At 42.5% G+C, this 24,889-nt stretch overlaps 1 protein-coding gene across 4 annotated transcripts in view; it reads left to right on the top strand.

Annotated features, from left to right (window-relative positions):
• FHIP1A (FHF complex subunit HOOK interacting protein 1A) overlaps nt 1–17,063 on the top strand; it is a 94,268-nt gene extending 77,205 nt beyond the window's left edge. For all 4 annotated transcript variants that reach the window (XM_054204021.1, XM_054204023.1, XM_054204022.1 and 1 more), the window contains 6 exons: nt 3,239–3,318; nt 4,774–4,961; nt 5,474–6,514; nt 10,054–10,232; nt 10,505–10,643; nt 14,728–17,063. In XM_054204021.1, the coding sequence (XP_054059996.1) occupies nt 3,239–3,318; nt 4,774–4,961; nt 5,474–6,514; nt 10,054–10,232; nt 10,505–10,643; nt 14,728–14,978 (1,878 nt within the window). In that variant the 3' untranslated portion in view covers nt 14,979–17,063. The remainder of the gene's footprint in view (nt 1–3,238; nt 3,319–4,773; nt 4,962–5,473; nt 6,515–10,053; nt 10,233–10,504; nt 10,644–14,727) is intronic.
• Nucleotides 17,064–24,889: the final 7,826 nt, after the last annotated feature.

The following is a 24,889-nucleotide window of genomic DNA, read 5'->3' as shown; positions in this document are numbered from 1 at the left end:
GGAGATGATGGGAGCCCTATAAGGATGCCTCCAAATTGATCCAAATTGTGAATTGCAGTATTGCCAATACATTGCTCAGGAATCAAGTCTGTATTGTTGTAGCATGTTTGCTTAACTGCGATGTTGCCTGCTTTCTTCTTTGATTAAAAGAAGGCACTTTCTTGCTCAAGTGACCCGATTGCTGCTTCCTGTTCTTTGCCATCACTCCCTTGTGTAGTAAGGTTTATCTCAAATTTGCAGTGAGCCCCTTCTCATCCTAGGCACAATGCACCACAGTCACCAGAGAGCTAGCTGACAGGGACAGTAGAGTTACCTTTGCTAACAGTTGGATCTTCTGGGAGAAAAAACGACTACTTGTTGCACTGGACTACGCATCTGAGCCTTGCTTGACTGGCAGTCTTGGTTGAATCTTGTGTGATGAACAGCTTCATGAAATAAAGATTGGATGAAAGAAAGAATATTGTTTTAGTGCAGGTACAAGAGAAGCCAGAACACCAGCATGTGCATTAAATTTGTGTATTAGGAACAGTAGCTTCATCTGAAATTTGTTTTGAAATGTGAGTGCATGCAAATACGGATATATGTTGCTGTTACTGCATCTCTAAGATGGATTAACTCTGAAAACTGAAACAGCTTCTGTCGACAAAAATGCAAATGCTGTTGTCTCTGCTAATCATTAATTACTGTTCCATACGCAAACGAGATGGGAATTGTAAAGAATTCTGCAGCCCTGAGCAACTCAGGATCTCAGCCAAAATGGTTCTGTGATGCTAAATGAGTTTTCTGCAGTATAGCTTGGCCAAGTGCAAAAGCCAGAACTGCAATCTTCTGTGTTTCTGTAGCAGAAAAGCTGCATACATTATTATTGATGAAAATACTTATTAATAATTCACAGGGTTAAGCTTATGTACAGACAGGTGGCCAAAAGGACTTGTAAAAATACTATCCTCTTTGTCTCCTGAGCATATATTAAATCTTTTCTTTTACAAAATACAAAAATAGACTAGCTTTACTTATTCAGATGATTCCTGATTTGCAATATGGTTGCAAAGACAAGTGAGAAATGTTTCCCTATAAACTGAAATTTCCTAAATACAGGAAAATTTAAGGCAGTAACAGTTTTTTTGAACTTTCACAGCAGGAAGAAAAGTTAGACTTGGCTCTCAGTAAATTTCACAGAGGAAATGAGAATTTCCCTCTGTCCTTTCATGCAAGGATCTGGCTTGTTCCAAAAGCTTATTTTGAAGCTCTTCAACTCCTACTCCTATTAAGAACATCGGTTCTGGTTATTTCTTCTTCTCCTGCCCTTTTACTTTCTTCATCTGTTTCTGTAGACACGAGGCCTTGGACTAACTAGGGCCTTCCTAGTGGCTTCTAGTACAAGCGGTGGACAGTGGTGGCAGGGCAACAAGTTTGAGCTCTGCTTTGCTTCACTGCAAGCCAGCTGCTTTTTCCTTTTCTCTTGTTCTTCTCGGAGTGTTAGTTCAATGACCAAACTAGGGAAGACAGTCAAAGAAACTTCTGCTTTTCAGAGGCTATCAAGTGAAGTTCACTTAAACTTTGCTGTTTAACTGCTCCACAGATATACCTACCAACTAAGGGAAAATGCATGTATGTATATATATTTTTCAAGAAATATATGTATTCATCTGGTCTTGGTCACCATGGGCAGGAAATCGAATTGTAGGGGAGTTGAGTCGCTCATCTGAAAGAGAGAACTGGAAATGGTGAAACAAAGAGTCTTTAAGTTGACATTCTTGAGAAAGGATGGGCTGGAGAGAGGAACATAGCAACGTGCTGCTGCAAAGCTAGAATAGAGCATTTTAACAGTGGGAGTAAGGGAAGTGACTGCAGAAAAGAAGAGGAAATTCCATAGCGTGGAGGAGAAGCCATGCCCAGGCAGGATGCTGGATTTAGTCCTGAATGAATTACAGAGGCTGTCCAGTGACTGAGAAAATGAGGTAGAAAAATATCTGTAGCTTTTTCCTTATTTTCTCCTAATCTGTTTCTTTTGTTAGCTACTGAAAAGTGCAATTAATTTCATATATTAATTATTTGAGTTTACATAATTAATATAGGGAGAGGCAAGATTTAAACACCAACTTGAAACTCTAGTAGAGGGCCAACTTATGCTAAATGATTCTCACAAGAGTCAGCCTCATCCTGGAGTCTAAGCCAGCTGTGAGGTACTGTTTCTAGGAGAGAGCAGTGCAGGAGAACGTGTCCAAGGAAATATGCATTAAGAGTCAGAGAGATGGTGGTGCTGTGGTCCATGAAGACCAGTGAAAGCTTACAGCTCATGCTTCTACTACATTGGACATCACCGGTGCTCTAGCAAGCATCTGGCAGGCAGAAATGTACTGTATGATAGCTTTCAAATTGTTGTACGTCTAATTAGTGACCAAAAAAGCCTGTAGAAGTCCCCGATTCTAGAGTCCTAAAGCCTGTCTAAAAGGGAGATGTCATAGAAATGGGTATGATTTTTGTCTCCGCTGAGTGTGGCTACTGAAATACCTAGTTATGTGTATTTTTGATCAGACCTTTGCCAAAAAGGCAAGCATGCCATTCCAATGAAAAACCTTCTTTCCTTTCTCCTGGTCTCACAGAAAGGATCTTCATGCCTTGCTATGGTTCCCAGCCATTCAAATGACCTGTGATGGAGGGACTTTTTACGCTCCATATGTCGCAGATTCTGATAAAAATTACTTGTGTAGTCCTGATTTATGTCAGTACATTAAGCTATATGAATAGAAGCATTCAGCTTCTTAATGTGTAGAACACTAATAGTTCCTTAAAGCAACAGAAATTTGGGGTGTCTATAACTTTTCTTTTAGAGAAGACCTTTAGTTGGTTCGAATTCTATGTCAGAGGTAAAAACTAACACACTATCTTGGAAGTTACAGGGTTTACTTCATGCTGAGTTAAATTAAATAAATAAATTTGAATAATGTTAAAGACTGGCAAATTACTGTTTTGGTTTTGTTTTTTTTTAAGTAGCTTATTTGAAGGAAAATTCTGGATTGTATTTTGTTAAAATGTAACATGTTATGTGCGTAGCTCTAGACAACTTAAAAAAAAAAAAAATCCCACGGGGATGCTGGCAAAATGAAATATTATACTAACAGTACCTTATAAAGCATGATGTTCTGGCAGAGCCATTTTGTAATGTAGTATGCAGGAAAGATTGGAAAGGTACAATTTCCAGATAAAAAACTGACAACATTTATCATTTTTTCAGCTCTGTGTGGTCTCCTTGGCATTGTTCAGAACGCTCATTGGCTTGCATTGTGAAGATGTGATGTTACAGCTGGTTTTAAGGTAAAGCCCAAACTCCTTTTTCAACTCTTCATCCTAATTCTAGGACATACAGTCTCTGCCTATGGATGCAGAGCTGGATGAGAGTACTCCAAGAGAGCAGAAATACAAGCAACTACAGAGATAAGAATATTTATGATCCTGACAAAAGCCTACCAGACCTGAAGAAGTGTGATTTACCTCCTGTGATCTTCAGAAGCAAGAGATTTTTCTTGTGATTTATTTCTATAAAAGTGAGAGAAGAGAAGCTAAGAATATATTTATCACCTCCAAACTGCTTATTCCCTGCTTATAAATGTATAATTCTTCTGTCCTGTATGTTTTCTCTCGTGTATTGTACAGTGATACAGAGCTATATACTTGTTTGCAGCTTCCGCCGTCTGTCTTCTTGTTTTCCACCTCTTTGATTCCTCTCTCCCTGAGAATACTGCAGGCTCCTGAACTCTTTTAGGTAGATTGTTATGTAATGTACTAAATGCATTGATTATTTTTGATTTTAACTGATGGTTCTATGCGCTGCTTCAGACTACTCACTTAGAATTTTGGTGTGTGCATTAGATGAGAATTGATTATTGATTTGGAAATATTGGTGTAACTGAATTGGGCTTTTAGCACCGTAGATCACGTGAACATTTGGGATACTGTCTGTCCCTCCACTCACAGGCATTAAGGTGAAATTCCCTATAACTCTGGGTGTTGTGCCTGGGAATGCTGTAAGGGCCTCTGTGAACTCCAGTAAGCTGCTACTCTAACAGCAGCAGAGTGGTGTATATAATCTTATTTTTGTTTATTTAGGGAATCCTTTAGAATTTGTTTGCATTTTAAATGGCAAAACATCAGTCCACTTAACACTGAGGCTCTTAACAAAGCGCTCTTAAAAAGTTGAACAAAAGCACTCTAAAGAAGACTCTGCTTCCTCTATTCCTTGTACTCCCATAGCTTATTCCCTCCTCTGCCCGAGAGCTCGGTCTTTCTCTAGTGCAGTAGAACACCTTGGTGACCCTTCCTTCCTTTTCGCTGGGTGCTTGCCTGGTACATGTAAACTCTCTCTGCATGTCCCAGGAAAACAAATAAATTAAGGATTCTGAGGCAGAGCTCATTCATAGTGGGACCAAACCGCCCTGCTGGCCTTTGACATCTGCCCATCCCACACTTCCTCCATCCCTTCGTACAGCAAGTTTGCTCTGACCTGCAAAGGATTGTTCACTTCCCCATTCTGATGCAACTGACCTCCTATCTCTACTCGTCATGACAGTTCCTCCATCAAACCGTACGTTCACAATACAAAGAGTCAGGGTTTCATGCCCTTGAGAGGTTTAGAATATGGATCACTGTCAAGATTATTGTTATTGTTTCTTTTGATTTGGAGAGGGCAGGAAGGTGGGAAGGGAATTTTGTATCTGTTTGCCGTCTCTACATGAGAGGAGGATGAAGTAATGCTAGACCCTGCTGTTTCAGGTATCTGATCCCGTGTAACCACATGATGTTGAGCCAGCGGTGGGCTGTGAAGGAGAGAGACTGTTACTCTGTATCTGCTGCAAAACTGCTTGCCCTGACGCCAGTCTGCTGCTCCACTGGGATCACCTTGACACTTGAAAGCCAAGAAAAAGATTATATTCTATGGACAAAAGCAGCACAAACTAAAGGTAGTTGGTGCTCAGGGGAAGACCAGATCATGAACTGAGTTTGATTTAGTAGTAGCTCATGGGAGGAGGTGGGCGAGGATGCGAGGGGGAGGAAATGTGGTGGGCAAGATTAAACTGAGCTAGACTGAACTGGAAAGCTTATTTAATTCCTTCCATGTGTCCAGGTCTACTGGAACCTCATTTTAACAGTTATCCAACTTGAATATGCATTCATGAAAGTAATGTACAGATACATGACTGCAACTCCTGCTGCTTCAGAGTGGTCACTGTTGTTTTAAGGTTTGAATGCGGGCTGGTCTCGTGGAAATCTTGAGTTGCAGCTCTGTCTTGGTAATAGGAACAAGTCACGTATGTTTATGAGCAAATCTCTTAATCTTTGTGCTTTGATCTTCCTGCCTTATTGGATGGCTGGGACTAAAGACTCTACCTGCCATGTCTTAGTGACTGCCTTGCTAGAGAACTTTTGGGTTATTTTATTATGTCACAGTATGAATAATCTTCTTTACTTTCAGATTCTGGGAGACGCTCTTCTGAATCTACTTGCATTGTGGAATGTGGAAGAGCTGTGGACATCAGCTACTTGCAGTACTTGTGGGAAGCTCAAGAAGCCATCCTCCAGTGTCTGAAAGACTGTAAGGTTTGGTCGGCCTTGTATGATGGAATAAACCCTGATCCAGACACCTTTATCCAAACGCTTGCTGAGGAGAACAGTACAGATGTGGAACACCCCATGTTTCGGCTCCAGCAAAGGACATCAAGCATGTGTAGCTCCTCTCAAGTAACTCCATTCAGTGAGAAGATGCAGTTGGAGCTAGAATGGGATGATAGCTATGACACTGGGATTTCTCCTGGTTCTGATGTGAGCTCATCGCAACCGTATGATGATCTGGGAAGCACAGAGATGCAGCCACCTGCAGAGCCACCAAAACACATTCAAGAAATGAAAAAAAATGCCATCATGCTCATCAAAGGATCTTACATAGAGGAATCAGACTTTCAGGATGATGTTATGGTTTACAGGTTATGTGCCCAGAAGGATACTCAAGATGATGACAACTCCAAGGAGAAAACTTTAAATGTAGCCAGAGAACATGAGGTTCAAAGCCAGACTGTAGTAAATGGGCCTCTTGCAAAGAGCCAGCTGGAAAAGGACCTGGATGAGCACAGTAACAGAAATTCAAGCTTGACTCAAGGTGTAATGAAAGAACAAATAAACCAGAAAATGATGGAGATTGATCCACAGCCAGACTTAGAGTTGAAGCTTTCTCCTCAGGAGGCAGATCGTAACTTAAGTGTAAGACTGCTGAGCACAGATGGTGAGGATTTCATTGCACAGTATGACAAAATTATTAAGGAACTGGATCCAAACAGCGCAAGCTTGGAGGAGCAGAAGTTGGATACTCCTGATCCTGTCTCTCCTGCAGAAGAAGAGGAGGACTTTGAGAATTTCTCAGCAGACACCCCTTCTGCGGAGAGCATTTCATCTCCCTTTGGACCGAAGGAGGATGTCTCTCCCAAGCACACTGCCAGGAGCCAGAGTGCTCCATTTACAGGTGGAATGTTCTGTCAATTACATATCTAGTAAATACAGGAAGGCATGCTGATTAAAGGTGGCCAAATGAGATCACGCTGTGTGGCACACGGCGCAAGCATTGAGCAAGGAACAGTCCTGGCACTAATGAGGGTATAGCCCAAATAGCTGAGATCAGTCCAAGGAGAAAGAGAGATCCAACGTGAAAATAGAGCAGAGCAGTCAATGTGGTGACGGCAAATGGTGGTTCCTCAGGGGGTTTTTGGCTGCTTGTGTTTTGTAATTGTTTAAAATCTTGAGCAGGGATTACGCTGTTTGTATGTGAGAGCTCCATCATTCCTAGAGAAAGCTTTTGCAGTTGAAAGGGGATTGGAGTAACTGTTCTAAAATACAGAGCCCAGGTAAATAATTTGTTTTCCTGGTGGCTTTCATCTGTCATGCTATGGATGTGGTATCGCGTTGCCATTTTTTTCCCTCTCTGCTGTTTCACATTTTAGCACGAGGTGGCAGCACTGGTGCCATGTCTGTACGTGCCTGTCTCCATGCTCTGCCCTGGCATCCTGTTCCTCCAACGTCAGGCCTGCCCTCGCTTTTGGGATGCTTTTCTGTCTGGTGCCAGGCAGCAATTTAAGCTTGGTCTCCGCCGACTGTCCAAGCCATTCAGGAATGACAGTGCTACCGGAGGTTAGAGTGGGCTTTTGATCTGTACTTGTACAGCTCCTTGCACTGCGGGCTCCTGATCTTTAATTAGGTCTCCTAGATACCACAGTAATGCAAATAATAAAAAATAATAGTGTATCTAGGTTTCCTCATTCAAAACAAAACCTCAATAAGATGGCATCTCGTTAATTTGAAAGCTGGGGGAAAACATTCATTTGTGTCCATTGAAATGCAGCACTTTCTGGTCAGCTGTGGCCAGCATGCCTGGCACAGTTTCTTAATTGAAAAATTCAACCTGTTTTTCAATCAATTTGCTATTTTTTGCTGTGGTGGCAATTTCCTTGTATCAGATGCTAATCACATTCAAACCTTTCTGTTTCACATTATCTGCTGTCAAATGTAGCTCAAAAATGTTGTCTCTGTCTCTCTTTCTTCGTCTAGTCCCTCCCTCCATTTGTTCCTTTCTGAAAAACCCACACCAAAACCACCAACCCCACAAAAAAACACAACCAAGCAAAAGAAAATAATAATAACAAAAAAACCCCACACAAAAAGCCTTGCCGTTTGCTCCCCATCCACAACATGTTTTACTCTTAGGCTGTTTACCTTGCTTTAGTGGAGATCTTAGTGCAAGCAAGTGCTCATAACAATACCTCAGAAATGTTGAGATTGCAGTGTCTTTCAGATATAATAATATATTTAATTTGGAATGCTACATCACGTTTGTAGATGCGTGTGATAAGGATTTTTGGTTGATTTCACTGTTTTGGGATGCTGTCATGGCACGGGGCTTCTGTCTGCAGAATCAAATAACCAGACAGTTTCCCACACCCAGTAAGTGTCAGCAGTGCAAAGATGCTCTCTTCAGGCCTACGGATCTATGAAGAAAAAATCCTATTGCTGTCTATGTCCAATTTAAAAGCGTTAAACACTATCATACCTGTTTTCCCCTGAGCAAGAAAGAATGTAGTGTTCAGAAACAGGAATTTTTATCTCACACACACATCCCCCCTCCCTCGCCAGTCAGTGTTTGTCCTGAATAGTCAGAAATTCCTATTCAGGAAAGGGATAATTTTTTGACTTCTCATCTGTTTACCCTGTTTCTTGGAGGGGTGGGGGGAAAGTCACTTTAACACTGAGAAATTTTTTACTATATCTTGGGAAACCCCTCTTGCAGTGGCATTACAGCACTTGGAACAAGTACTAGCTTCAGCTTTACCTACTCAGCTTTGAAGTCTGACCTAGAGGAACGAAACAGTGATAGATCTCAGCTCCTTCTCCTGCAATCCCTCTTGATACAGTAGAGCTCACACTGCACTGTGGTCTCTCAGGAGCTCTGTGAAAACATCTCCATGAACACGAAAGGGGAAGCAATAGGTTATGTTGGGACAGGAGAAGCTATATCTCAACAAAAGGTTTTTGGGGCTGCTCCACTGGGTGCCCAGGCAGTGGGGGATTCCTGCGGGATGTGATACCAACCTTCACTCCGATGGCTGACGTGGTGGTTGAAAGGTAGCAGCCACATAAAGCCTTGTCAGCTCCTACCTTTCCTCTTGTGAGTGGAGCTGTGCCGGCATTAGCCATGATAGATGACTCTCAAGGGAGTGCTCGTTTTGTACTCACGGTCGCTATAAAACATGATAGGCTTCAATCTTTAGTGATGCTCTGTTAGGTGAAGTGGCAATGTAGGCACTTCTGATTTGATCCTTACTGTTGCACTGGCCCAGAATTGCTGTAGCCTGTGCCACAATTTACAGCAGATGTGTTAAACTGGGCTAAACTATGCCCAGGTAGCCGTAATGGCAGCCATTTGCTAGCTGAGGGGAGCTGGAATGGGATTGGATTTATAACCACCTGCTTGACCCCAGAAACGCCCGTGGCTTGCATCTTGTGTCAGGGACTAGGGTGGGATGTTCAAAGTTAGCAATGCTGTAACCGTGTCACCTAGGGATTCTCCTGCGTGGTTTCCCTGGCTTTTACACAGCCAGAACGGTGTGGTGGGACTGGGTGTGGGATGAGGGACGTTTCTAACACTTTACTAGTGATTAGGTCACTCTTACAGACTGCCTCAAGCATCTCACCGGCTGTACCGCCTAACAATATGTATTCTTTGGTTAAAGTCATGCTCAGCTTTGCAAAGGTTTCTTAAGCTTGAACACTAAGGGTTTATGTACTTTCATGGTAGATGCTTCTGCATTTCAGTGTTTATCCTGCAGCATGAATACACAAACTAAAGCTATTATTTAATGGTGACATTTATATGATAAAGCCTACATCTACCAATAATTTTGCTTATAAATCCATTTTAATGTCGTCTTTGCTTTGTGTGACCGCACTACTGAAAATGCCTTTTCTTGTGCTGCGAACTGTCACAGGCCTTGATTTTTATGTTTAGAGTAGCATTTTCCTATTTTCTTTAGAACAGCACAGTTTTTTGATAAGACAAGAAAGCTTAGCTATATTTCACTTTGTCCAGTCCTTTCGTAGAAATCGGGCACCACAGGTGTAAAAAAGGCAGATTCTGTTTGCATTGGAACTAGTGGTACCATTCCACTTAACTTCAAGGGGAATAGAACCGTAGACCATAACATACCAGGCTAAATCCTTATTGGCACATGTAAAGTAGAATAGTTAAATGACATGTTAAAAATGCCATTAACGTAAACTCATTGGCTAGCTAGTGAAAGTGCTTCTGCTCACAAAAGCTTTTAACACTTCTGTTAAGTCTATTTTGTCTGTTAAGATACAGTTTGGGTTTTCTCCCTGCTGGCTTTAATTAGCATGTGGGAGGTCTGATTTGGTTGGTCATGATCAAAATTCCTTTTAAATGCCTATTTCCTAGATCTTAGGATTTTTCTTCTGTGAAAACAAAAGCATTGGTTCCTTCTTCTTTTCTTGCAGGACCGTTCATCAGCGTAGTGCTGTCGAAGCTGGAGAACATGCTGGAGAATTCCTTGCATGTAAATTTGCTGCTTATTGGGATTATTACTCAGCTGGCAAGTTATCCACAGCCTCTTCTTCGCTCCTTTCTGCTCAACACCAACATGGTGTTTCAGCCTAGTGTGCGGTCACTTTATCAGGTATTTGACCACAAGGGTTAGTCATGCCTATTGGAACGGTATTTTTGGTGTCTCGTTAAACCTTACATTAGCTCTTTTCAGTTCCACCTGTTGCTTTCCCACCTGTCTGAGAGCCTCTCATCTCATTTCGATGTTTTAATTACATTTGTGCAAAGAACTGGAAATTCTGTATGACCATAACTTCTGTCGTAACTCTATTTTAATGTAGCTAGAGAAAGCCTGAGTTGGGCTGCACTGGGAGCAAGAAGTAATTGTTACTGTTGCTTTGGCAGGTGCTGGCATCTGTGAAAAATAAAATTGAACATTTTGCTTCCATTGAAAAAGACTTCCCAGGTCTTCTCCTGGAGGCCCAACAGTACTTGCTTTTTCGCGTGGACATGTCTGATGCCGCGGAAGAATTGCTAACCAAAGGTAAATGTTAACCGCACTCAGAGGAGCGCTGGGTGGAACAACTCACCAGTTGCCTCTCTCGTTTTCTACAGCATGATTAAAAGTAGGTGTGGTGCCTTGTGAATATCATTAACCAGATGTACCCTTCTGACTTTAAGCTGATGATGCTCAGTAGGCCACTGTATATGGATCTATTTGGATATTCTTAGCTCTTTAGAAGCTTTTATTTGCTACAGAAAATGTCTGTTTAAAGGAGTAACAAAATCATCTCTTGGCTCGCTGTCAGTTTGGCCATAAACAAACATGCTTTCAAGGCATGAGGTGAGATGGCATATGTGCATGATTTCATTTTATTTTTAGCCTGACCTTCAGCTAGTCATTGGTTCTTTTTTGATAAATGTTAGGGAGGACAGAAGTCCAGAATGAATTGGTTTCTGCAACAATTGAATAAGGCTTCATATCATGGTTTGGGCTACTACTGAAGGAGATGGATATTAGCCAGAAAACTGTGCTTTCTTCAATGAAAAACAAAATAAAAAGGGTTGGGTGGGGGTATAAAAGCCGGGACACTTTGAGAGCAGTGGGGAGTTAAACAGGTATCATCCCAACAAGCCAGCTTTCCAGGGGACTTCTGTAACATCTAATGCTTATCAAGCACAGCGCACGCTACACCTGTCTTGACAGTTTACCAATATCCACACTGACGTGGGGGAAGCAAGTGAAAATAAGCAAAATGAAGAATGTTACATTCTAATTAAGAACTTTCCAGATGCAGCCAGGCAGCTGGTAGAGTTGGGGCCCTGCCCTGGGGACGTGCTCGTTCTCAGCTTGCTGCTGAGCAGGCAACATTGGGTGCAGGGTTCCCTTAAAAGTCAGCTTCCCTTGTGACGGGAATGTGTCGAATTTGGTGAGAGCAGTGACCAGTGATTAAGAGCTGACTCAGCAACAGGGCTCAAGAGAGGCTGCATTTACAGGTGTGTGCTTACTCATCACTGGGAGTCTTTAATAATCACCTGCTCTGCCTATACCTCTGGGAAGTTGTTGATGTGTTCCTTGGATTTCCAGAGGTGTGGAAAGCAGGGCTTTTTATGTGCCATTTTAATTGTTTTTTAATTTTTCAAGGCTCTGAATAATAATTTACCTGGTTTCTAGGCAACATGGTATGTGTTTCTAAGGTTTGCGGTACATCTAGTCTATAAAATTATGATCTTGCTAAGGCTGCTTCTTAAAGAATTAGTCTGTGGAAGGCGCCTGCTGTAAAGGAGCTGTGTATTGCAAATGTCGGTAGCATTTTAGGCTCTACATTCTGGTGCCGTAGATTAGAAAAGCCTTACAATTAGATGGTATTGTAGCTAGCATGTGGGAGATGAGATTAGGAGGCAACATTTAGTGTCCTTTTTTTCAGCTGCTGGCAAAAAGAACTTTTATATAATGCACTCCCAATGGCATTTATTTATGCTTCCAGTTTTACGTCAGTTTTCTTCTGTGGGCTTCAGAATTTGCTAGGCTGACTCATGCTGGCCATTATTCAGGAATTTGAAACCAGGCTGCTTAGTCACCCTGTTGGTACATTTTCTTCTGTGTTGTGGCAACCCCTGCAAAGAAGGCACCTCTTGACAAATAGACGGAGAGTTAATAAATGTTGAGATAACTGCAGACTTGGTTCCCAACAAGACTGGTGATGCAAGTAATCAAATTGCAATTCTTGGGGCAAGTTGGCTCCGTAGTCCATCAGCCCACGGTAGCTCATTATTTTGATTAAGAAGTGCAAGGTAGGAACTGCTAGAATAATGGTAAATGAAAATAAAATTTAAAAAATGAAGACCTCCCGTAGGATTTCTTTGCATTAGCTTGAATGCCACCATTGAGCATCGTGCAAATTAGTTGTTCTCTGAGGGTTTTTTCCCCGAAGTTTTCTCTATGGGTCTAAGCGTAACTGGCCTCCTACAGAACTCACACCTGAAAAACGGCAGCCAGACTTAGTGGGGAACACAAATGTAAAACCGAAATATTCCAGAGCATTTCCTTTCTCTTGACACAGTGATTCTCTCTGAAGGCGTTCGAGCAGAAGTGGATGATTTGTTATTTTCTGCTTGCAGTAGTATGTGGTTTTCTTACACAATAGTTTGGGTTCTGGTTAGATATGTAGAACTGTCGTGATGTAGATCCCATATGAAATGCTGCCCTTCTTTCAGTGCGTTGGTAATAACATCTCCAGAGTACTCGGTTTCTCAGTTGTATGATTCAGTTTGCATCCTGACCCTAGAAAGAAGTGGACAATCCTGGTCAAAGAAAAAAAATAATCAAATCTCTTGTCCCTAGACCAGCTTTCTGTGCTTTTTTCTTCTTCCCCCCCCCCCCCCCCCCCCCCCAATAAGCAGTTAAATCTAAATCAAAAGGTTTTTAGGGAAACATATCAATTTCTATGCTTTTTCAAGGGAAGAGCTAAAAAAAAAAAAGAAAAGCTTTGACAGTATACTAGCATTCTGGTTATATTGGCTAAATGATTTTAAAACCTTAAAATATTAATTATGAAACATTTTGATGTTAGAAAAATCTTAAAAAAAATAATCTTCAAGGGAAGAAGCTCAAAACTTTATCTTTTCATTGTAATTCATAATTTAAGTTGTTTTTCCTCCCACAGTCAGAATTTTTCACAGAACTGAAATTCCTGTACTCTGTCTCTAGTAGATAAAAATTTGTAGAATAACAATATGAATGATTGATAAGTCTGGAGTTGGAAAGGTTTTTGTGAAACTCGAGAAAAGTACAACTCCGTTAGATGATTAAGATGAGATTTCCTTTCGAGTATTTGGAAGCGTACGGCAATTCCATGGTGCCTTAGGAGAACTACAGGGAAGGAAGAAAGGCGCAGAGGTGTTGAGCGGGGGGGTTGTTCTGTGGCGTGGGGCGAGATGTTCATCTGCAGGTCCCGGCTTCAGCTACTTGCAGAGGTTTCGGAGAAAGGGTGGTGTAACCTGAGACTGAGGTGTTTGAACAGAAACTGCATGCGCTTCAAGGGAAACCTCTTCTTAATGCAGCCATGTGGCGGTTGCTTATCCGCAGTATGGGAGTTAATATGACAGTCCTTTATTTTTTTAAAGAAATTATTTACCTATGCAGCTCATGAGAACATCCCCTTGTAAGTTAGGCGGGATTTTATCTGTGTCCAGTTCTGGCCTCAATGACATCTTGGGGCAGTGAGTTCTGCAAGTTAATTTTTCTTCGTAAAGTATTTATTTCCATCGGTGTTAAATTTTGTCACCTTTTTAGTTTCACTAAATTAATTATCATTTAATTAAAGTGCGATTCTGCTTCAGGTTGAATCAAGGAGCAATTGATTGAAATTTAAGTGCTGCTGTCAGTGTAATTCCGTGCGTTCTGATGCTTGAGCCCTGATCCTCTGAACTCTGGCAGCAGAGATCATGTAACAGAGCACACGGTGGCTTTCACTTGCTCTTTTTTTAATGTTTAGTTGCTTTACAGGGAGTTAAAGGCAAGCGTAGTTAGTGGTGTTACAGCCGTAGAAAAATCAAGTTTTCAAATGTTTTTTTCCACTTAGTTTCTAGCTTGCTTCAAACTCCTGTGGCGATGTGATAGCTCGGCCCCAAACCCATTTACACAGTGGTTCATGGGGAGAGGATAGAGAAAGAGAGGGGGAAGTGAAGTCCAAACGATATTTTGATCTGGGGGAGGGCTAGAGCACCAGCATCACTTAAATTGAGACAGCCGTGCTGGGTCTAGATGGGTAGGTATTATCTGCTATTTCATAAGGTAAATCCATATTACTCTTTCCCTTGACTCCTCTTCTGCCCACGTATTTCTCTCATCAGAGCTGGAACTGAATAATATATAACCTGGGGAAAGATAGCTAATAAAAAATGCAATATAATCAGGCCACATAGAACTTTAAAGTGTTGGATTAGTGGAGAATCTCCCTGCACGGTCTGGGTACTGCAAACTGCTGCTCTGAACACAATCCTTGTGAAAACTGGGTTTGGAAACTGTACGAATGCTGTGTGTGCTTAATATACTGAGGGGGTTTTGTTTGGTTTTCTTTTTTTTATTTTTTTTTTCCTCTCCTCTCCTCTTTTCCTGGCTTTAGGTAATATCCAGCACAGCAGCAACGCGGGGAAAGGAAGGAACCTCTCTGAAGCTTACCCGGCTGTACTCCAGCCTTTCCTGGGACAGAAAGGAAAGAAAGGCCTGGCTCATCCCGGCCTTCCCGCGCACGTGAGGAATGCCGTACTTGCAGCTGCCCTTTTCCCAGAGTTCCTCAAGGAGCTGGCAGCACTCGCCCAGGAGCATTCCATTTTATGTTACAAAATACTAGGGGATTTTGAGGATTATTATTAGTGGGTTTTTAAAACATGTTTTAAAAAAACTTGTGGAGTTTGAACAGATTTTTAATGCAAAGCTGCTTACAAAAGAATGTTGTACTTCAATATTTCCTGAAAATACTTGATTTGAAGGGGGAAGAAGGAGGCAAAATGTTATTCCACCTTACCTTATATTAGGCCTTATAATTTCCCTCTGTGCTACGTAACTTATTTGAGAGATTTCTGATACTGCTCTTATTGCAGCTCCCTACTTCTCCTCTTTACACAGCCACCCTTCTTTAGTGTCACTGATTCCCGTTGAATTTCTGCAATAGACACTTGTAGGTTGGCTAAGAGAGGCAAACATTGTAGCTTTTTCTGTTCCAGAAATACTCTTCTGGATAACTCGTTGGAAGACCGTTTGTTTGGAAAAAAAATTGTCCTGTGGGGACAGTTCAGGGTATAAAAATATACGCAACACCTGCACAAAAACCCCCTTTACGTGAAGGGTTGTGCTTCTTCATGTCTTTGTCCTCTTCCCCGCTTCCCTTCCTTTTCCCTGAAACGAGGTTCTTACCGATCCACGTCTGAAGCCCTCTTTTTAACTAGTGGCTCAGGTTTTTTGAATTCAAGTGATCTTATGTGTGTTAAACCCATGACTAGCTGAAAGCAGGTGCTGGACCCTACACATACCATATTGCCTTATGTTGCAGACAGATCTGCAGCCATCAGCTGTTGGTCTTTGAAGTCAAATGAACTGTGTAAGTGGATGTGGATTGCAGACTGCCTGGAATTTTCCTTGCAGTTTCTCAGCATTCTTTGATAACTACTGCATTGCTACCTAAACTCTCAAGCATGCCTTATTTAGTAAGATTTGCACAAAGTACAAAGCAAAATGTTTCTATGCAAGCTGTAATTAGTATGTAGTTTGTTTTATGCTTATTTTAATAAGCTAAAGAAAGGTATTCAATATCTTTCAGTAGTATTAAAAGGACAGCAGGCTGTTTTCGTCGTCTTTTTTTTTTTTTTCTTTTTTAAATTAAAAAGGTTGGCTTGCTCCTGAAAGATGTTCTGGTTTACTGTTATTTTTTTTGGTTAAGGGAAAGTTAAATACTGTTTGTTTACTTTTAGTCTAGGTGTTGACTTTTCCTAATATTGCACTTTTGGGATGGTGAGGGGAGGACCAGACTATTCACCAGCTGTAGAAAAGGAAGGAGTTACAGGGAAAGCTGTCGTCTGGTGACTAAATGCTTGAGAAAATTCTCTTCTGTGAGTAATGGGCTTCATTAGGAGAACCCAAACATGATGAATTGGTGCATCATCACTGCATTTCATCTTATCTTAGTAGCATAATTGTGCTTCCAGTGTGCTGTAGTTGGCTACATAACGAGGGGCTTAGTTCAAGAAGGCCTTAAACCCCTTTGTCCAGGAAAGAAACTAAAAGTGACTCCAGGAAATATGAAGAAACAGAAATAAGAAATAACACTTGCATACATCAGTTCTCCTGCTCGTTGTAATTCTGTAATATGGGATGCTCCAGTTAATCACATCCTGATTTTGAAACACACTTTCTCAGAGACCGCAAGGGAAAAGAACACTTTAAAAACAAAAAACAAAGACACCCCAGAGGAGTCTAATTAATTACAGATCAAACTCCCGTGGAATTTGCAGTGCAATTTAGGTTCCTAAATCCTTTAGATGCTTTAGAAAAGTTATACCTTTAATCTACAAGCTGTGAGATGCGTTCCTCGTGTCAGAATGCTGTAGGCTATTCCAAGGAAAAAAACAATCCCAAAGTGTACCTCTAACAGAGACACCTCAAGAACTTCTCTGGGTGCATCCTCCCTTGTTTGCTGTACAGTCTTCACTTCCATGATGGCTGGGTGCTTCTTAGCTGACTCTCTGGTTTGCTTTCTGTTCTAACTTGTTTATTTTTTTTTAAGGCATGATTGCATCATCCATCCTGTAAGTCATCTACTGATCTCCACATGGCCCTGTTTCACCTCACAAGCTTCCTTAGAATCTGAAGCCAAGGCTGGCAGTGTCTTCTTAAATCTCAGTTATAAAGGTTTAAAAGAGCTCTTTATTTTTCTCTTTTCCCCTGCGTTGTTGTTGTCAATGGGTGATGAACGAATTAAGATTTTTTTTTTTTTTTTTTTTCTTTTAAACTTGTCCTAGGACAATGGTGGTTTCTTTCTCCACTCCCCTTTCCCACTATTACCAGTAGTGCTGTCTTTCATGCTGTGCTCGCAGGCCTGGCCTGAAGGCACTCAGTAGTGTTGTGCGTGGAAAGTGTTTTGGCATTGTGGATGCAGGGGCAGTGCTTGCTCTGCTCCTCACCTCTTCTGGGAGGAACTTCACGTGAGCAAAAGAAAAAGTACCAAATAAGTGTGATCAGGTAGCTTTTAGTAGTTCAGAAACAAGTGCTAAGTTGCAGAAGCGATTCAGTCATTTTTCTGAAGGACTTTTAAAAAAGGAATGAAAAATATTATTTATTTTTTAAATAAAGAATTCTGCAGACCCATGCTCAAGGCAGTAAAGTTACTATGTGAACAGTCCCTTCCCTTGTTTTTATTCTAAAACAAGAATCTTATTTGCTGGGTAGAAGGGATTTCTTTTGAGATTGTTAATTTTACCTGGTGTTCTCAACAAATGTACAAATTCACAGCAGTTTCATCTCAGCAGGTCTGTTAAGCTACGTGGGGATTTTAAAATGTGGGCCGCTCAAAAAAGCATCTGTAAATTTGAGGAAGTGGAGGATTTACCTCATAAGCTGTAGTAGAGCTTATGCTCTACGTGCGGTAGGATAAAGCCAGCCTTTGAAATCTGGAGTCGTGTGGAAGAATTCTTGCTGGAAGGTCACAACTGTGTGTGTGCACAGTGTCCCCTCGTAAATGGGAAATCCGTCTCTCAGGTCCCCAAAAGGAAGAGGTGGAAGAGTGCAGTGACCCTGGCTCAGGACTCTACCAGTGACGATCGTACCTGTAACTTTCTGTTACCTGGTTCCTGAGCTGCATCAGACTTGCAGCTGTGTCTTAGTTGTGATAGGAGCATAATGGCCAGCACCCAGCGAAAAAAATATTGGCAGGAAGTGCATCTTCCTGTCTTCAAAACGCAGAACCTGTGATTTAGGTTGAAAATGTTGATCTTTTGAGATTAATTACCTCTGTGCGTGTAAGTTCTTCAGCCAAATGCTTGTTTAATAAGCTTCTTCCCTCCAGTTAGATGAAGTGTTATCCCGTCTCTCACCAATGATACATCTTTTTCCAAAAGAACCCATATGCTTCTGGTCCAAGCTGTGCTCCGGCCAAGTTGGCCCCTGGCAGACACGGTGTTGTGTTGCTCTTCCCAAGAGTAAGGAAGTGCGCCATGGTCTGGATTTCCCCACCCTCAGGCGTGTGTGTGACCACAGCAGTCCCTCTTCCACGCGTTGTCTCTGCATCGCTCACAAATTAAGTGTCTTGGGGTTGGCAGACCTATTCCAAAACCTGCAGGTGGTGGCTCCATGATACCAAAGTCCAGTCTCCTGCTAGATGTTTCAAACGATGACTGCCACATTTTGAGCGATGTGGCCTTTGAGTGTGTTTTTAAGCTGTTATGCTGTAGCAAGGAATCTTTATGGCAACTTCAACCTGCTATTTTTTTTGCAACCTACCTATAAAGTAAACACTTTGTGTCTTAAAACAGTTGTGGTCATTCTCTTTTACCTTCAACAATTTTTTGGGTGCCCTGTGGATTAGCCTCGGTGTGCACACACACACAGTTTGTATTAATTGGGCTAAAGCGCTCGGCAACTTTCATTCAAAACAGCATCACCCTTTGCGCGTGTTGATCTTTGGATATGTGCAGTCAGTTGCAATTCATGTGCTGTGTCGTTGGCCCTAATTACTGCCTTTTTATTATTGTATCCTAGACGTTTTTCTTAAATTTGACATTTTCCATTTGTGCCCTAAAGAAAAATACGGGATTTCAAATGAGATCAAGTTGTTGGTATTGCAGTTTGGGATGTGAGAGATGCACTGCCTTTTCTGTCCAGGTACCTTCTGACCTTGGTTTGGAAGAACAGAACTGAGAGCTGCTGTTCTCAGCTGTGCTCCATAGAGATGAGAAAATTCCCAGTAGCGGGCGTGTCCCTCCCGCCAGCACACCCAGACGCATCCTTCAGAGCATCCCCTTCAGAAACTACTTATTTCCTCTTTCATTGGGGTTTGTCGCTTTGTAAAAAGTCTGATGGATACAGTGGTGTGGTGCTGCCCTACCCGCTTGGTGCATTCGCCTTTCGGATGCAATTTGATTTTTTTTTAGTAAGATCAGTAAATGTCCTAGAATGGGAGAAAACACGCTGTGATTGGGGTGGACCCCGGACATCGGCGGGGGCTGTGCTTTGGCCTGGGAACAGGAGTGGCCAGGCTGTAAGCCTGAACAGCGTTGCTGCCACCACCAGTGCCATCCTAATTGCTCTTTGGCCCGGGCACAATGCCCAAGTGGTCCGTTCACTCCTTCAGAGAAAAACATTTGCAAACAAACTTACTGCCTCCCGCGGAGTCCAAGGGTTTAAGTTCAAGAGGTTAAGTTCTATTTACCAAGAGAAGTAGACCATCTAGCACAGCGCGTAAGCATTCCCTACCCTTCTGTGCACTCCGCTTAAGCCTCACAGAAGGTTTTGTGCTTCAGGAAGGTTTTTTTAGCTCCTCCAAAATTTAGGAAGAAAAGGATGGGAGCGGCGTGATTTCGTGCAGTTAAATTATGTCATTGCATCATTTGAATTTGTAGCCGCAGCTACTGTTTGAGGGCAGCTTGATTTAATAGGCAATTTACTGTGCTGTATTTACTGAAATTGCTATGTCATGCCTGCAGTTTTTATGACGGCTCCTATTACATTTGTAACATTTAAACTGCATCTGCAGTTATGGGTAGAATACTGGGATTTTCCTCTTTCTTTTCTTTTCGCTCAGATAGCTCTGACACAATACGTAATGCTGCTTCTGTGTCCGGATCCGATTTAGATAATTACCGTATGGTCTTCCTTGCACCTTTTGAGCATTATCAGCGGAAACGGAGGGTACATGACACTCGGGCCGCTTACGTTAATGAGCAAACTAACGGTAAAACACCGCAGATTAGCAGGGGGCACTTGCCTCCGTGTGAAATGCGGTAAGAATTTACATTCGTGTTGCTCTGATTTGCTGGGGAGAAGAAAGAAAAAGCTCATAGCCAACTTGAAAAACGAATATGCCAGTGTCCTATGGCAACTGTCCAAGTGGGTAGCGCTGATATGTAATGTTTTGGGCCAAAACCGTGCGAAAGAGGGTAAAAATTGCTCCCTGTTAAGGTGGTGTCAGACTTGCATAAATAGGTATTCAGCTAATACGCCGGCGATGCCAGCTGTCAGGCTGAAGACAGCCACAGAATGCAGCGCTATCTCAGTGACTCTGCTGGCGGTGAAAGGCCAGCTCTGACTAAACATACTTTATTTTTTAGGGGCCCCCAGCTTTCCTAAACACATTGCGGCCCAGCATCAATGTACTTCATTTGTTATATGCTCAGTTGGAAGCCTCTTACTTATGAATAGGGGCATTACTTGGATTCTCAAATATGTAGGTACTTAAAGTGGTGGTTTGTTGCTGACTGTGCAAATCTTTTTGTTCATTGATTATAATGGTTCTTGTGTGGCAGCTGGATTAAATTACGACTGAAGTCTCTGGGCTAAAAGCCCTGATGGAACTTTTGTGCAAAGGCTGCATTTCTTAACCAAGTAACTTTCTCTGGCTCTTCGGCAGACTGCCCACATACAATTACCTATTGTGGACTAAATACCTGCAAACTTACATTTCTGACGAAGTCAATTCCACAGCAGCTGTGTTTTATCGCGGTCTACTTTAAAAATAACTAGCTTGGATTTAGACCAAAAAATAACGTGGACGAATCAAATCCAAGACAACTAAACTGTGTCCAGCTCACGGCTGCTGTGTCAGTTTGGCCAGAGCTCAGACAAAATGCCGTCTCATCCTCAAAGGAGAGGGGGTGGCTCCAGGTCTCAGTATCCCTTGCTGCACCTTGAGCCGACTCATGTCTCTCGGTGTCCAAGAGCAGCTTGTTGTTGGCAGCTCTGACCCGTGTCTGTTTTAAAACTCCAGAGTAGTAGCATTGGTTTCTGAGCTTCAGTGTGAAAAACCTAGTGGACTGTGAAGACCAGTCTGAAAATACGGCCTCTCGAGCTCTAGAAACGAGAAGGTAAAATATAACTTACTGATGGTTATGCCTGCTCAGTGGGTGTAAATGCTTCAGATAGTTAAAGCTGGGGCTGGTGCAACCGTATGTCAGAACTTTTGCATTGTGCTTACACAAAATGCCTGTGCGTGGGGGAGCGCTCCCTACAGTGAAACTGTTGGCCTTCAAGTGCTCTTGTTAGGATTAGCTCACGGTGGTGCAACCTCTGCAGCTCCAGGTACTGAACCCAGCTCTGGGCCTTTCTCCAAGGCTGCAATGACAAGGCCATGGATGTGGCATAAATTATTGGCTGTCTGTGTAGGTGCTGGGGTAATGTGGGGTCTGGCACGGCTGTCACCAGTCTTTTTGGGGGGAAAGCCAGCAGATGAGTTGGACCTCCCACACACAGATAAAGGGGAGGGACAGCAAAGGTCAGGCTCCCTCTCCATCTATATGTACAATATCTGCAAGTGCTCTGAACTGTGAAACGCCTGTACACCCTACGGGAGCTCTTAAGCGTCTGGGACTAGGACAGTCCTAGGGGGAACACCATCAGTGCTCATTAGGACCATGAGCCGCCGCCTTTTGCATCTTTGCTGCCTCATGGCAGCACCTGAACATTTCTGTAGGTTTGCTTTATTGCAGTTAAAATTCCAGCTGTACGGCCTGATGTGGGATGTGTGTTGGAGCGGAGTCAGAAGAGAAGGAGAACTCCTGGAGGTTTTCTATTCCCACTGCAGTCAATCCCTAATTACTGATCTGGCTTGGTCCAGAAGCTCTGCTAGATGGAGTTTAAATTTGCTATCGCAATGGGCAGAAAAAGGCACAGCAAATCACAGGTCATGACAATTCAGGATTTTGTATTTTATTGTCCTCCTCACACTGTTTAGCAATAGAATTCTCGCTGTGTATGTTATTGGAAAGTTTACAGCTTGTTGGGGGGACAGGGATGACTGAACATCCAACCCAATGCAGGTAAGCTGCTAAGCACTTGGGTCAATAACTCTTGACCTCCTACCTGCTCTAACTTGGTTTTATGTGGCCATTAAGTGAAGCAGAATCAATGAACTTTGGAGTATTTGTAAACAGCATTGCAAGGAAGATGCAGGCAACAAGGGCAAAAGGACCACCAGCATGCTACTCCCTCTTCTCCCTCACGGTTTGAGAAGGGAGTTGAGTAAACACCCAATTTGTTTTTCTTTACGTGAAGAAATCCAAACACTCTCCATGTTGAGCGTACCCACAAGGCCATAAATCGCTGCGAAGGTGCTGCCGAGGTCAGTGGTTGTGCCAGCGCGTAGGTAGAGAGGTGCTCAGAACAGAAATGAGAAGATTACAGTACACCGACACCACGCTGCAAAAGTGGAGTGGAAAGGGGCCGCGGTGAAACCACAGCGTGAATACTCTAGCTGTAAATTTTTTAGTTAAGGTTCCTATCATATGCTTCTATTTTTAACACAGTTAAAATTAAACTCTGGAGCCGAGGCTGAGGGCTAGAAATTCTTTCTTCACTACTTCAGCATTGCCAGCATCTTTTTAAACAACTTTCTTCTCCTTTTCTGCAACCTCGGATATGGGATACTTCAGCTATACAGGATAGTAAGTATCATCTCTCCACCCTCAGGAGTGACCTCCTAAAGGACTTCCAGCAACGAGTAGATGAGATGAGATTGTCATGACAGCGTCTGGTGTCAGCTTTTAATTTGTGAGCATTTTCTTTGGCCCTCTGTTCGCGGACGGTTACCGCTGAAAATCTGCACGGAACTGTCCTTAATTCACCCCGCCTAATGCTGTCGCACAGATGGCATCTGCAATCAGCAGACCAAGGAGCGCTCTTGTAGCTAAATAAGACTTGCAAGTTGGGGTCAAAGCCTCAATGTTAATTCTTCGGTTCCTAGCCTCCGTACAACCACGCTCAGAACAGCCTCCTGGTCTGCAACACGTTCTGACACCAAACGCTTTCATCGTGGGGCTCTGCCTTTTACCTTGCGGCCCCACTGTCCTCTGGAGTTTTTTATTTGTCTTGACAATCGCAGATACTGAATTCCTTGAGGCTGCTGCTTCTGTCTTTTAATGTGCTCCATCAACTACTGCTACACGAATATAAACCAAGGCTAGTTTGTGCGGGATGGAGTTTCCTGTGGAGCGTTTAGAGTTTGCCTTTAGCCCCATTTAGGACACAGAGGAAGGTGGTGGTTGTATTTAGGCTGCTCTATCAGGCTTTTGGCAGGCAAAGCGGGATCCGGTGTTTTGGTTGTATTGGTTGGATGGAATGGGTGTAAGGTGACTGCGGAGCCCCTTAATGCCGGCTGCCACAGTGGGAGCACTACTGGCCGGCCCTGCTGAGCTCTCCTGTCTCCCGGTCCTAGCGCTGCCAGCTACCACCGCTTCAAAGTTGGTAGCTCATAGCCCCACAAATGTTAAAAAGATTCATCATCTCGCTCTCATTTGATTCAAACCACTTTTTTCTATCAGAAAGAAATTTACATTTTGTGTGCGTCTGCAAAAGATTTCTTTAAAAATTTTACAAGTGACTGTTTCATAATATAGTGCAAAATTTATAGACTATAGCTGCTCTTTCCCTTCCCTGGAAGGGGAAGAATATTACAGTTATCCCTTTTTAATCTTTCTTGTTATCCATTGTGTCTGTCAGGTAGAGGTGAAAATAGATGGAGATTTACAGTACATCCATTTAAAGATCTCATGCTGTACTCATCTTGAGCTTGGCTCATGATTTTTAACAGATTTTGTACCGTATTAGCAAAGTGTAATTACGTAGGAAAAGAGTGGCTAAGAAGAAGTAGCTGTTAAAAAGACATCTACCAGCAGTAACCATAGTACAGCAGTGGAGATGCTTCCTCCTTTCAAATACAGCTTAATTACTGCTCTTCCAAATACCTGCGACGCCTCTTTTTTAAGAGGCGCACACTACAGCAGAGGGGAAACTCAGCCCAGCAGCATCAAGCTGGGCAGCAAAAAGCATTAACCTTGGAGGAGCACCTTTTGGAAACAATTGTGTTTCTCTCAACTGAGGGAGTACCTTTAAATTAAGGTTCCAGATTTCATGCAGAAGCCCTTGTGCCTTCTCGTTTCTTGCTGCCACGGCAAGAGTTGAACAGAATTGCAAAATTTGAAGTTTGCTGCATAATCTAAACCTTTATTGACTGAACACTTACCTGAAAACTCACATCACTAAGTAAAAATGGTACTTCTTGCTCATGATGTGAAAAGTGATAGTAAAAGCCTTTGTGTGAAGGTCAGGTTACATGAAAATCAGGGGGAGGTTCGTTTGGGATTTTGGGTTTTTGTGGGGGGTTCGGTTTTGGTTTTTTTTAAGGGTCACAGTTTTTGATTGCAACCATGTTACTGCTTTTTGTCAGCTCTATGACTTTTGAATTGTGAAGTTATTTTTATGTGAATAATGGGTATACATTTTATTCATTAAATGTATTTGAAAACCACAGGGTTTTTCTCCTTCTATTAAGAGTTCACACTTGAACCGTGAGCCAGTTTGTACAGAAACGCTCTCCCCGAGTCATACATTAGCACTACTCCTCATGAGAATGAACCGCCATCAACCGAATTTGAACTAGTGTTTGCAAAAGGTGACTGAAGTCCCAGGGCCAGACCCGCTGCACTCCTGTGACAACATCTGCCCTGCAGCCATAGCCTAAAGAACAATTCTGAAAAAGCAGATGAGGTTTGGGATAAATGTGATCTTTAAAATGCACGGCTTAG

Source organism: Rissa tridactyla, chromosome 5, assembly GCF_028500815.1.
Source record: "Rissa tridactyla isolate bRisTri1 chromosome 5, bRisTri1.patW.cur.20221130, whole genome shotgun sequence".
Lineage (NCBI taxonomy): Eukaryota > Metazoa > Chordata > Aves > Charadriiformes > Laridae > Rissa > Rissa tridactyla.
The sequence above is the reverse complement of the archived record's forward strand: the minus strand, read 5'-3'. Positions and strand labels throughout refer to the sequence as shown.